The 12553-nt window shown below is 42.0% G+C and overlaps 1 protein-coding gene across 3 annotated transcripts in view; it reads right to left on the reverse strand.

Annotated features, from left to right (window-relative positions):
• Window positions 1-1893: 1893 nt before the first annotated feature.
• VDR (vitamin D receptor) overlaps window positions 1894-12553 on the reverse strand; it is an 82222-nt gene continuing 71562 nt past the window's right edge. For all 3 annotated transcript variants that reach the window (XM_063119663.1, XM_063119662.1, XM_063119664.1), the window contains exons 8-10: window positions 10320-10471; window positions 9314-9430; window positions 1894-6483 (exon numbers count right to left, since the gene is read on the reverse strand). In XM_063119663.1, coding sequence (XP_062975733.1) covers window positions 6224-6483; window positions 9314-9430; window positions 10320-10471 — 529 coding nt within the window. In that variant the 3' untranslated portion in view covers window positions 1894-6223. The remainder of the gene's footprint in view (window positions 6484-9313; window positions 9431-10319; window positions 10472-12553) is intronic.

The raw sequence follows: 12553 nt of genomic DNA on the forward strand, positions 1-12553 counted from the left end.
CATTTTTCTTGGGAGAAAGGCGGGTTACAAATAAATTATTGTATCATAATGTTCATACAGGTCCCTCAGCCTACATAATTTTTGTGATTCCCAGTCTCCCAGTGAGCAAGTTGGAGCCCTCCAGAGGCTCTTGGACTGCAACTCCCATGAGCTTTAGTCAGCTTAGCCAATGGTAAGGGCTGATGGGAGTTGCAGTCCAACATCTTTTGGAGGGCTACAAGTTGCCCGTGCCTTGATATTTATCACATGGGTGATCTAACAAGTGGCATGAGAGGGGAAACAAGAGGAGCCTGTTTGCTTACCCATCTATTCCACACTGAGGTCATTGCTAGACGGGGTGAAATCCTGGGGTGATCCCTGGGATCGTCCCTGTGCATCCACATGATGCACAGGGAATCCTGGGAGCAGGGAGGGATGATCCCTCCCTTGCCCTGGGATCTTGCCCTCCCCTTCCACCGTCTCGGGATGATCCCGAGACCGCAGAACGTGTGTTCGGGCGTCATGGTTCCTTGCGAGGAGCTGGGACTTGCGCACGGGGCGCAGAGCTCCTCAGGAGCTCTGTGCCCATTGGGGGTGGGGTGGGGTGAGCGGGGAAAGTAATTTAAAATTTTAAAAACCTCACCTTTCGTGCATGACCGTTTGTGCACTCTTCTTCTTTAACAAAAAAAGAAATGGCAGCCACAATGTCCTCTCCCTCCAAGGTCGTCGTGCGCCGCATGTAAACAGAGGGTTTATCAGAAATCTTGTGATAAAAATATTGCGAGATCTTCACCCCTCCGTCGCACTAGACCTGATAGGTCTAGCTGAGGCCTCTGATGGGAGATACTGTGCAGTTTGCATAGCATTGTAGAGAGGAAGGATATAGCACAGAAAATGGAAATATTGTTTTGAGATTGATGAATAATAATAATAATAATAATTTATTTCTTACCCGCCTCTCCGATTAGGTCAAGGCGGGGAACAACAGCAAGCATAAAATACATAAAATTATGAAGTACTTAGTATGAAATTGTTTTGACTTTTAATATGTATAGGGATATGTTCTTTCATAATGCTTTGCTGTGAACTGTTTTGAGCAGGCTGCAAAGAAAACTAGCATACAAATAAAGTGACTGACTGAAGCGTCTACCAAGTTAAAAATCAATATGAAACTTTTAAAAGATAATTCTGGATTTAACTCTTAAATCCAGGGGGGTTCCGGGAATAAAAAATAAACCTAGAATAAGTAATAATACCTAAAAAAAAAAACCACAACACCTCTCTTCAGATAGTGAAGGATTTGGTATCTTAAGTGTACTGTAGTATAGAGTTATTTCCAAGATTTAATTACATGGTGCTTTCCCATTTTTATCTAACATACTTGTGAAGGAAGACCAGTAGAGTATTTTCTTCGGCTAACCAGTAACTGACATGGCAAAGGGAGAGTTTTAGAATAGAGTTGGAATGGGCAATTTAGGCCATCAAATCCAATCCCCTGCTCACTGCAGGATTCTACTTTAAAACATTCCTGACAGATGGCTGTACAGTCTCTGCTTGAGTACTTCCAGCAACGGAAAGCCCACTGTCTTCCTAAGCAATTGGTTCTTGCCAACCTCCCCTGGTTATGACAGGATTACCAAATTGATGCCTCTCAGTTCTATTGTATTGTTGTTTAAAGTTTTAGGTTTTAATATTTGAGTATTTTTTAATGTATGTCACCCTGACATGAAATCTACTTTTGGATTAAGGTTCCGTTTATACTTTTTAAAAAGAAATAACAGATCCTAGAGAGATGAAGGTGGCAATCCTATACTAACTTACATGGGAGTAGCTTCCATTGAATGTAATATGGCTTGCATCTGAGCAAAGATGTTCAGGAATGTGCTGTAAATAAATTTCTGAAGTAAAAGAATCTTTTTCACAAAGCAGTACATTTTTATTAAGAAGGTAACAGCATATTACACTTAAAACTATGAAGAACAGTATTCACTCATTCTTTATCATGTCAATAAACCTCTGGAATATTTTTTATATTAGATCTTCTCTTTATCCATTAGAAAACAGCCCAAAGATGTACAGAGGAATAAAAAGCTATCATTTGCATCTAAGTCATCATCTTCATCATCATCACCACCACTATAATTAAAATATAGATTTGTCTCTTTAAATCATTCTGCTGATTTTCATAAAGTGCATTGCATGACGATTTAAATTACACAAGGCAACAAACAAGAGATAATTTGTGTTTCACATTTGGAAATAAGCTACTCTCTTATTGTACAGGTTTGGCTTTCACATGTAGAGTTGGGAAAAAATAAATCAAATTCCAGCATCTCTTCAAAGGAGCAGCTTTGATTCAAATGTCATTCTTAAATTTTTAAAATCCAATTTATATTTTAAAACCAAACATTTCCAACCTATATTAAATAGCTATTTACACATTCAATTATGCCTCAATATTCGGTGCAAAGTGTTCAGCATAGTAATTGCTAATGGGTTTAATATAGAGGGCAGGCAACATAGTGCACCTAAATTAATTTGGAAAACACAGTGGCCAGGTTTACTCTCTTAAGTGACTGCAGTGACAATTTATTTAGATCTAGGATGCTTCCAGATAGGTCTAAAAGTGCAACAAATCTGAAGGCAATGTATAGCAATTCAGTCTTTTTGTCCTTAACAGATTCTCTGCAGTAAAGAAAAAGACGGAATAAGCTGTGGGGAAAAACATGGGTGGGTTACAAGCAGAAGACGATGTCTGAACACCCCCTAAAACTCAATGAATAAAGCAAGGCAATGATGCCATACACGCCTTAACTGGAAATCACCGCTAGAGTCAACTGTATCTTCTTAGCTTAGGGTAGATAACCAAAAGATAAAACAGAATGTTTATTCTCTCCCCCTGTCTCAAAGAAAAGGAAGCAGATGGAAAACAGAGATGGATCTTTGTCTGAAAAGATTAATGATAGGTGTTTTCCATACACAGGCATTTTTTAATAACCCAGGCCTTGCTCAAGAAGCTTGACTTGCTTACTGGGAGCATTATTTAAAATATTACCGTGTCCCATCAAGTACACAGGTGCTGGGATTATCCCTGGTTTACACAATAGCAATATGTATCAATTTATTTATTTATAATTACTTTTAGGCCCTCTTTAAGTGTAAAACCCTTTCAGAATGGTGATTGATTTAGCAACAACCATCCATCCCTTTAGGCTTGAGGGATTATTTCCTGAGATGGGACATATGTGATCCAAATCTCCCATCCATGAGTGCAACTCCCACAAAGGTTATGCCTTTTTGTTTCAAGTAAAGGCCTCCTCATTTGCTTCTCTTTTTAAACCCGGAAAAGAATTGCAAAGGGCTCCTAATTTTCCCTTTACAAAGGTATCTTAACAATAAAGTGACACACAATTATTTTTCCTGAATTGAAGTTCCGTGCGCACACAGAGCCCATATGTAAGATGCATAGAGACCACGAAGAAGAACCTACTGAGGATTAGCATGCTTATGTTCCAACAACTGCTTCACATTTTATGTTGCAGACAGATTTCCAGTGTGCGTCCCGCGGTAAACACTATAATCTTCTCCTTGACAAGCACTTGAGCATCTTTCAACCCTTGGGTCACACACCAGGGCACTGTGATTTCTCAGGACTTCCTTCTACATGCCCACTATGTCTTTGCATAGTAAACCCATCTGGCATTGAAAGTGACCATAATCTTAGATGCGCAGACAAACTCCAAATGCCATTATGGTGTTTTAAAAAAAACCTGTCTTATAATACAATCCTATATGTGCCTACTCAGAAGTAAATTCCATTGAGTTCAATGGCACTTACACCCAGGTAAGTATGCATAGGATTGCAGCCTAAATTACTTAAGGTGGTGGGTGTGTCTTGCTGAAGTAGTTGAACAACATACTAAGAGTTGCCCCACTAGCTGAAGCGACAAGAAGTTTGAAAAGGAGATTTGAAAGCTTACGTAGAAGGAGACATGTAACAAATGGCTGCTTTCTTTTCATCTCTTCTAAATCTGCAAACATTTAGTCTTTATTGGCTTATTCTCCAGGCAAAGGGAGATGTGCTGCTTGGCTTCCTATTGGAGCATCTGGTTGACCACCGTGTGAACAGAATGCTGGATGCTGGACTCGACAATTCTGATTCATCAGGCCTTGTCTTACTTTCTTATGAGAAAGCTGTACTGTTGGGGGAGCTGTACTCCATCTCCTATCACCCCCCCACACACACACACACAGCGACTTACTCCATGTGGGTGGGCTGCTCTAGTGCCAACTCTCAAACACAGAAGGAAGTTAAGACTTTGATGAACCCTTCCAATCCTAGTAATTTAGATTAATTTTAGAGTAAAACAATCTACTCATAATTCTGGGGGAAGATTCATCACTGTGGAGCAAATGCAAGGCACTTTACACAAGAATGACTTTCTAGTGTGTTACCCTACTGACACCTAGTGAGTAAAAGTGAGATTTTAATCCTAAAAGGTAGCTCCCATCTTCACCTTGTTCTATGCCAATTCTTACAGACACAACCCCTGAGACTAATCTGCTCAATGAAGCCTTCTTGTATCCATAGAATTTAAGTCATGTCATTCATCAGACATTTCGGTGATCATCTGTAGCTGTATACAATGTGCAAATTGCAGCTATGACAATAATTTTAAAACAAATACAACAGCATGCTGGTGAATGTACAGCATGTGTGTAAAGTGAGTAGTACTTATATTTTAGGAACAGGCCACTAGCTATCCAAAGTGATGGGGAGAACAACCATCTGTGACCGGCTTTGTGCTCTCTACAGCTGACAATGAGCTTACCTTTCTGTTTTTCATGTTTTAACTTAGTGTCACCAAAGCACTTGCATAATCCTAAACCATATAGAAGTTGGTCCAATGAAAGATACTTTTTTCAAATCCTATGGGACCCATACAGTACCAATTATCTATACCAAATAGGTATTCTGTATATACATGATTTTACTTAATATTGATGACAATTACTTCCCTTGTCAGCAGACCGCTCATATGTACTTCATTTTTCCAGAGGTCACATAGCTCAGAGATGATCAAACTCACAGTAAACATCTTATGAGTGACAAAAATAAATCAGTTTCAGCTTCCCTGAGAATGACTAAGGCCTGACTCAAACATTATAGCTCTAACATGGAGACAGCTGAAAATCACTTCTTTATATGGTGGATGTAATACTTAGGCGCCGCTTTGCACATGGCTTGACCTGATCACAAGGAATCTCTCTGCATCACTCAAAAGCAATACTAAATCATTATTCTGAACAACTCAACCCTCTCTGATGGATTAGAAGCCAACTCCATACCACTGGGTTATTTGAAATATCCTCTTAGCTGTTAGTAGTGTTTGAAACTGTAAGGACATTAGTTGCAAACAGGGCATGGGTTTTAGTGGGTTCACTTCTCATGAAACAATACTAAGCTCCTGGCAGGGGCTTTATTAAGGATTCTCCTAAGACCTCCACTAGTTGTGCATGGTTAGCTCTTTTCTTGCAGGTTTATTTAGTGACAACAATGTGCTGGGCATGTTTCTAAACACTGAACAAATCACATTTTTTAAAACCCAGAAAGATGACACAGGTTATTTATTCCAGTAACTGTCTCTTTCCTATTCATTATTAGGCTAATAAATACTTTTTTTTTCTTTTTTAGTGCCAAAGAGCCTTGGGGTATTTGGCAGAAAAGTATAGGGGTGGGGGAGTGCAAAAAGAACAGTTAGCCATCTCTGCATATTACAGTCATACTGGACTGAAAGCTCTCAACGTGATATGGTAAAACCCAATGTCCAGTCTTTCTCAAGCCATACGTTCCACCAATTCTACGTGGAAGCTCCTATTCAATCTTTACCTTCCTTAACACACAGTAGTTTCAGCCACTGGCTTGGAAAGCTCTACACTGAAGAAAGCAACAAGCAGTTCCGTCATGGCAAAGCAGCAAGTGAGAAAGCAGCTCAGTCTTGATTGGCAGGAGAGAGGGGGCTAGCTGGCAGGTTGCTGCTCAACAGCAATGCAAAGGATGAGGCTGAAGCTGTACAAACACTGCAGTCCCTCTGGTAGTGTGGATTTTTAAAAAAAACAAAAACCCCTCTTGCTGACAGAATATACAAAAACTTCACTTGAGCCGAAGCTCTCAGTTTGCCACCAGTGAGAAGCTGGGCCGACTCCTTTCATTCCTTCAATGTGATTCATCCTCAATGCCAAATTAAGAGATCTCGTTGCCAAAGACTTCAAGAACCAGTGGAGTGAGCTGCATGCTGTGTTCAGGCTTAAAGGAGAGGCAGCGATACTGCTTGGAATGCTCCTCGTTCAGGCTCCTCAGATCTGCAAGTTTCTGGATCATCTTGGGATAAAGCAGGCGGTTGCCCGGAGGGGGGTGTCGGCAGAGAATGTATGTCTGCAGGATTCCTGAAAGATGATCTTGGATGGACTCCACCAGAGCAGTGTCCTGAACACAAGGGCGGTCTAGGGAGGAGAACACACAACACATTCTTCTAGTGAATGCGGCTTGCAAAGGGGCAAATGGCAAGGTCTATGTGCACTCATCTTTCCTTTTGCTATTTATTTCTTTATATCCCACGTCTTTCCTCCAAAGAACTCTTCTCCAGTTTATCCTCACAACTACAACCCTGTGAGGTAGGTTGGGCTGAGAGTCTGACTGGCCCAAAGTCACCCAGTGAGCTTCATGGCCGAGTGGGGACTAGAACCTGGATCTTCTAACTCCCATACAACATTCTAACCACTACACCACTATCCTGATAATAGCTTCCATGCATACCCATAATTCCTCTGCTGTCACAATTACAACCATAGCCCTTTAAAAATATTTATAATAAAGCTGTGTTACCACAATTAAATCTACACATCGTCTTATAAATTTCACGTCACGTGCCTGGAACAGGGAAATGAGATGAGGCCGTAAAATAACGATTTGGGGATCATGAAATCCCAAGAAGCAGAAAAATCAGCCAGGTGCTGAAGGCAAATGAGTGCAGTAGATTGAGCACTTAATTAAAACAAAAGGATTCTGATAACAGAGCGGGTGTGTGTGTGTGTGGGGGGTGTAGAGCAACATCTTGAAAGAGAGTCAAGACAAGACTTTTGTTGAGACTTAAGTGTGGAAAGGTTTGAACCTTTTTTGAGGTACAAGCTTTCGCATGGGAAAAAAGTGACAGTGAAGCACTCCAGATCATTGAATGCAGGTCAGACAGTGCCTCGAGCAATTATGAGAGCTGAGACGTACGTCAACTTATTGTAATCAAGTCCTGGTTGCTTGATATTAGGCTCTGGCAGAAGCAAGAAATCTCCTTCCTTGTGAAGTGTGTATATGGAGTGGAAGAGCCTGTTTCCACCACTTTCTATACGTCCTTGCACTGTGCTCCTGGCAAGGAAAAAATCCAGGCCACTGCTGCTCTTCTGCAGTGACCCCAACCTTCTACCAAAAAGAGGGGTGGGGGGTGGGCTAGGTAATGCTGCTGAAGCACCTCCATGTAAATTCTAGCAATAGCTCCTTTCCCATGGCTACTTGAAGGAAAGCAGCCGTTTTCAGAATGAGGCACGGCTTTAGCATGCTCCAAGGACTCAGCATTTTGTACAGAGGAAATAACTAAGGGGGTAATCAGAAGTAGCTAATTGCACTGGAACTGTATGTATGTGGATGCTATAAATCACCAACTTATTAAGATTCTGAATAATAATAAAAATACAAGCAGACACAGACTCCTGGGTGACCAAGGATGGTTCCAGATGAGGCTTTTCCTGCACAATTACCCTGCCGTGTGCATGGAATTTTACAGGGGCCCATGGCAATGGCACCTTAGCTTTCTAACCCTCCCATGTTCTTCCAACTTTTTTTTAACCTAAGGAGATGGAAAAATGGAATAGCTACACAATATCTTTTGTTTGGTAGCACTAAGAGCCACCCCAAGCCAGGAAGCCACAGCTTCCCCATTTTTCCCAATGGGAAACAACAGCTTTGTCCAGCATTTGGAATGGATTGCGAAAATCAAGGTTGTGGTAACCTCCATGCCCATCTTATGGTTGTGGTAACCTCCATGCCCATCTTAAGGTTGAGGTAACCTCCATGCCCATCTTAAGGTTGAGGTAACCTCCATGCCCATCTTAAGGTTGTGGTAACCTCCATGCCCATCTTAAGGTTGAGATACCCTCCATGCCCATCTTAAGGCTGAGGTACCCTCCACGCCCATCTTAAGGCTGAGGTACCCTCCACGCCCATCTTAAGGCTGAGGTACCCTCCACGCCCATCTTAAGGCTGAGGTACCCTCCACGCCCATCTTAACGTTGAGGTACCCTCCACGCCCATCTTAACGTTGAGGTACCCTCCACGCCCATCTTAAGGTTGAGGTACCCTCCACGCCCTTCTTAAGGTTGAGGTAACCTCCACGCCCTTCTTAAGGTTGAGGTAACCTCCATGCCCATCTTAAGGCTGAGGTAACCTCCATGCCCATCTTAAGGCTGAGGTAACCTCCACGCCCATCTTAAGGCTGAGGTACCCTCCACGCCCATCTTAAGGGTGAGGTACCCTCCACGCCCATCTTAAGGGTGAGGTACCCTCCACGCCCATCTTAAGGCTGAGGTAACCTCCACACCCACCTTAAGGTTGAGGTAACCTCCATGCCCATCTTAAGGTTGAGGTACCCTCCATGCCCATCTTAAGGCTGAGGTACCCTCCATTCCCATCTTAAGGTTGAGGTATCCTCCATGCCCATCTTAAGGTTGAGGTACCCTCCATGCCCATCTTAACGTTGAGGTACCCTCCACGCCCATCTTAAGGTTGAGGTACCCTCCACGCCCATCTTAATGTTGAGGTACCCTCCATTCCCATCTTAAGGTTGAGGTACCCTCCATGCCCATCTTAACGTTGAGGTACCCTCCACGCCCATCTTAAGGTTGAGGTAACCTCCATGCCCATCTTAAGGCTGAGGTACCCTCCACGCCCATCTTAAGGTTGAGGTAACCTCCACGCCCATCTTAAGGTTGTGGTAACCTCCATTCCCATCTTAAGGCTGAGGTAACCTCCATGCCCATCTTAAGGTTGTAGTAACCTCCATGCCCATCCAGCATCCAAAGGTGTGTAACTGAGGCAAAACTATTCCACACATTTGCTTGCATGATGCTTGTACAGTTTTCACAAATGCATCTCTATGTGTTATTTCCTAAATAGAAGTTGCCTCCATGTAAGAGAAATGTCAGGTTTGAAGTGGCTCAGAGATGCCACTTGTTCCTGAGGGACAGCTCACTAGAAGGTAGCTTGCGCTGATAACATTTCTCTTACCAGGAGAAAGGATGCAGATGGCCATCAGGAGCACATGCTCTTCTTCATGCAGATTCAGTTTCTTCAGACCAATCTGAAATTTAACAAGGGGCTCAAGCAAGTCCAGGTTGTGACCAGCTGAAATGGAAACAAAACAAGTAGCTTTTGAGAATCATGCACTAGATGCTTGATAGCCGGAAGCAAAGCATAAACTCAAGCTAGATAGTTTAGTACATGTGGATTGCTCAAGCAAAGTACAAATTCTTTCTGCCTAGAGATCTCATAGAAGCAATGAAGTAGTGCCTGGTCTGTTAGGTCCTCAGTTTCCCTGTATATTGAATGGGACTTTGGCACAGTTAACTTTCACTGGACCATTACCTATAAGGGCCAATTTATACAATTGTTTTTTCAGCTTCCCACCTTCTCTACTCTGGTCTATAGTTACTTTTAGTTTTCCATGGATGGAAAATAGAGATGGCAAAATGGTTGTCTGAATGTTGCAGCAGAGACCCACTATCTTTTGGAAGTGTCTGCAGCAGCATGCTAAAGCAGGAACTCTGCCCATGATAAAGCAATCAGATGGCCTGCCCTTCCCCCAATTTATTACCCATGGTGAGAAAATAACATCTGGAAAAATCCTGATAAAGCTTTGAAATATCAATTGGCTAAGTAGAAAACATAGCTGCCCTCTGTTTTCAGATGTATCACTGTCATCACCTGACAGCCATTATTTTTTAAAGTATCTGTTGTAGATTGTTTTGAGCAACCCCAAAAGCAATATACAAATATTTTAATACTTAAATAAAACACATTTGGGAACTACTACATTGCATATATTGTGCTTGTCTTAACTTTGCATTTCTTTGGCCTTCTGTTGACTTTCATTTATATCTTCATCATTAAGTGATATCTAACAGTATTGGATGGAAATATTTGTTTATGTGACTGCTTGTTTATGTGACTGCTTAAGGGCAGTTTTGTTCTTTACGTAGGCACCTGAAACCATTCACATCTGAAACTACCATACCTTGAGTGACATCACTGATTTGGTATTTGAAGTCGTTGCTGCCACAGGTCCAAGACATATCTTCCATTGTAAACGACTGATTTGAACGGAGCATAATTACTTCAATGGCACTGGATTTCAACAGAGCAATCTGGTCCTCTGCTGTTAAATTTCTAAATTTTTCAGAAGAGAAAATATGTATCTGAGACCTCAAGGCATCCATCATTACAACACTCCATAGGAAAAGTGTGAGAACTGCTGATCATTTGCTTCCTCTCAACCCAACAATTAACACTGCAGTACTCAAAGGGGCTCCCTTGGGGAATGATTTGTACATTATCATTGATCTTATCTACAACAACCCCCTGGATGGTAGCCTTCAACCAACTCTGAACAACCATGTGTAATATCTACATTCACAAGCATAACACATTGACTGTATCATCAAGTGATGGGATACTTCAGTGAATGAGCTATCACTGATCAGGCATCACAGACAGAACTTGCTCATCACCCACATGTGCAGAAGGATGGGGTGGGTGGGTCCTGCCAAAATGTTCCTCAGCTATATAGAATCTTCCTGAAATGAGGCTCTGTGACACACAGACACCATGAAGAAGAACAAGAGCCATTAAGCACTGAGTAACCCACATGCAAACTACGTGGTTCAACTTTGAGCCCAAATATGTATTTATACATATTGTTGTTCTCTGCCTCGATCCAAACAGCGGGTAAGAAATAAATTTATTAAGTAATAAATTTATTACTTTTGCAAACTGCCCAGAGAGCTTCGGCTATGGGGCAGTATATAAATGTAATAAATAAATAAATTTCTCAGGCTTAACGTGGCCTTTACATTTCAGTGTAAAGGAGTGAGTGCAGTCTGGTAGATATGGACAACTTAAGTTCAAATTCTAGCTCATCTAAGTGAAGACATAGCTGATACAGGCGCGCACACACACACTTCATGCAGTACACAGCAAGATGAAAGCTGAGCAAATCCTTATCCAAATCCTTATTCAAATCAGCAATGTGGCTGAGTGATCATGCAATGACTCCATTGACACTCAATTTGTGATGAGATTTGTAAATTACTCACCTCATTGCAAGTTAAATTAATGAACTGTGTGAGTGGCACTATGGACATGACCATTTTGGCTGACAGACTGAAGGATTTGCTCAAGTTATGTCTGGCCACAGAAGGAGGTTTGGAGACTGTGTCCATAGTTTCCATTTTGTAAAATCAGAATAACTGTGACCTATTTCATAGGATTGTTGTGAGGAGAAATGCAATACAGCTACAGTGTATTAGGCTAAACAATTTTATTTAGAAATCGTTAGCAATGGTTGCTTAACATATTAAGTATCTCCCTGTGTTTGTAATTCTGCTTATAAAATGGATACAAAATGTTTGGGGGCAGATTGATTACACTCTAGTTCAGTCAACCACAACCCAGTGCCCTCCAGATGTGTTGGACTGCAGCTCCCATCAGCCAATGCCCATGCTGGCTAGGATAATGGGAGTTGTAGTCCATCACATATGGGGGGTGCCAGGTTGGTGCAGGTTGCTCTAGAGGAATGGTTTTCAAACTGCAGGGCAGGCCTTGTGGAGGAGCCAAAGATATCCGGTGGGAGGCATGGATCTTCTCCAAGGAGGGAAAGGATCCTGCAGCAGGCAGGGCTGCAAACACTTTCTTTCCAGGAACGGAGGGTTGGCTTTGCAGCCACCAAAATGGCTATGCTAACCAACTATGAAGAGTGCAGAGAAACAGGGAACTTAGTGGACGTTTCTGGCTACAATAGTCTTCCTACCTCTTTCAGTGCCTGGTTTGCTTTAGGAGGGGGCCTGGGATGCTAAGATTGGATTTGCACTGCAGTCTAGAGGTCCAGAGGCACATGGCAATGGGCTATGTACATACGGCTTCTCTACACTTGCCTGCCAAAGAGATGGCTGCCAATGGGTTGCCGGGCAGAGAAAAGGCAGGGGACATTTAGGGGTGGGGCCTGAGCTCAATAAACTTGGGAAATATTGTGCTATCAAGAAAATGACTGAATTTATTTATATCTTTTCATTGTTTTAAGACTTCATTTTCCTTTAAGGATAATACATTTTAATCTATTTTATTGGGTGATTCATTTTTTTTTTATGTTGACGTAAGTCACCCAGATGTCTCCTTGGGAGGTATGTGGTGTGGTACAATTTCTAATTAAAAACAACAACAACTCACACAGAAGAAAAATGCACACAAGCCTTC

Source organism: Elgaria multicarinata, chromosome 3 (assembly GCF_023053635.1).
Source record: "Elgaria multicarinata webbii isolate HBS135686 ecotype San Diego chromosome 3, rElgMul1.1.pri, whole genome shotgun sequence".
Lineage (NCBI taxonomy): Eukaryota > Metazoa > Chordata > Lepidosauria > Squamata > Anguidae > Elgaria > Elgaria multicarinata.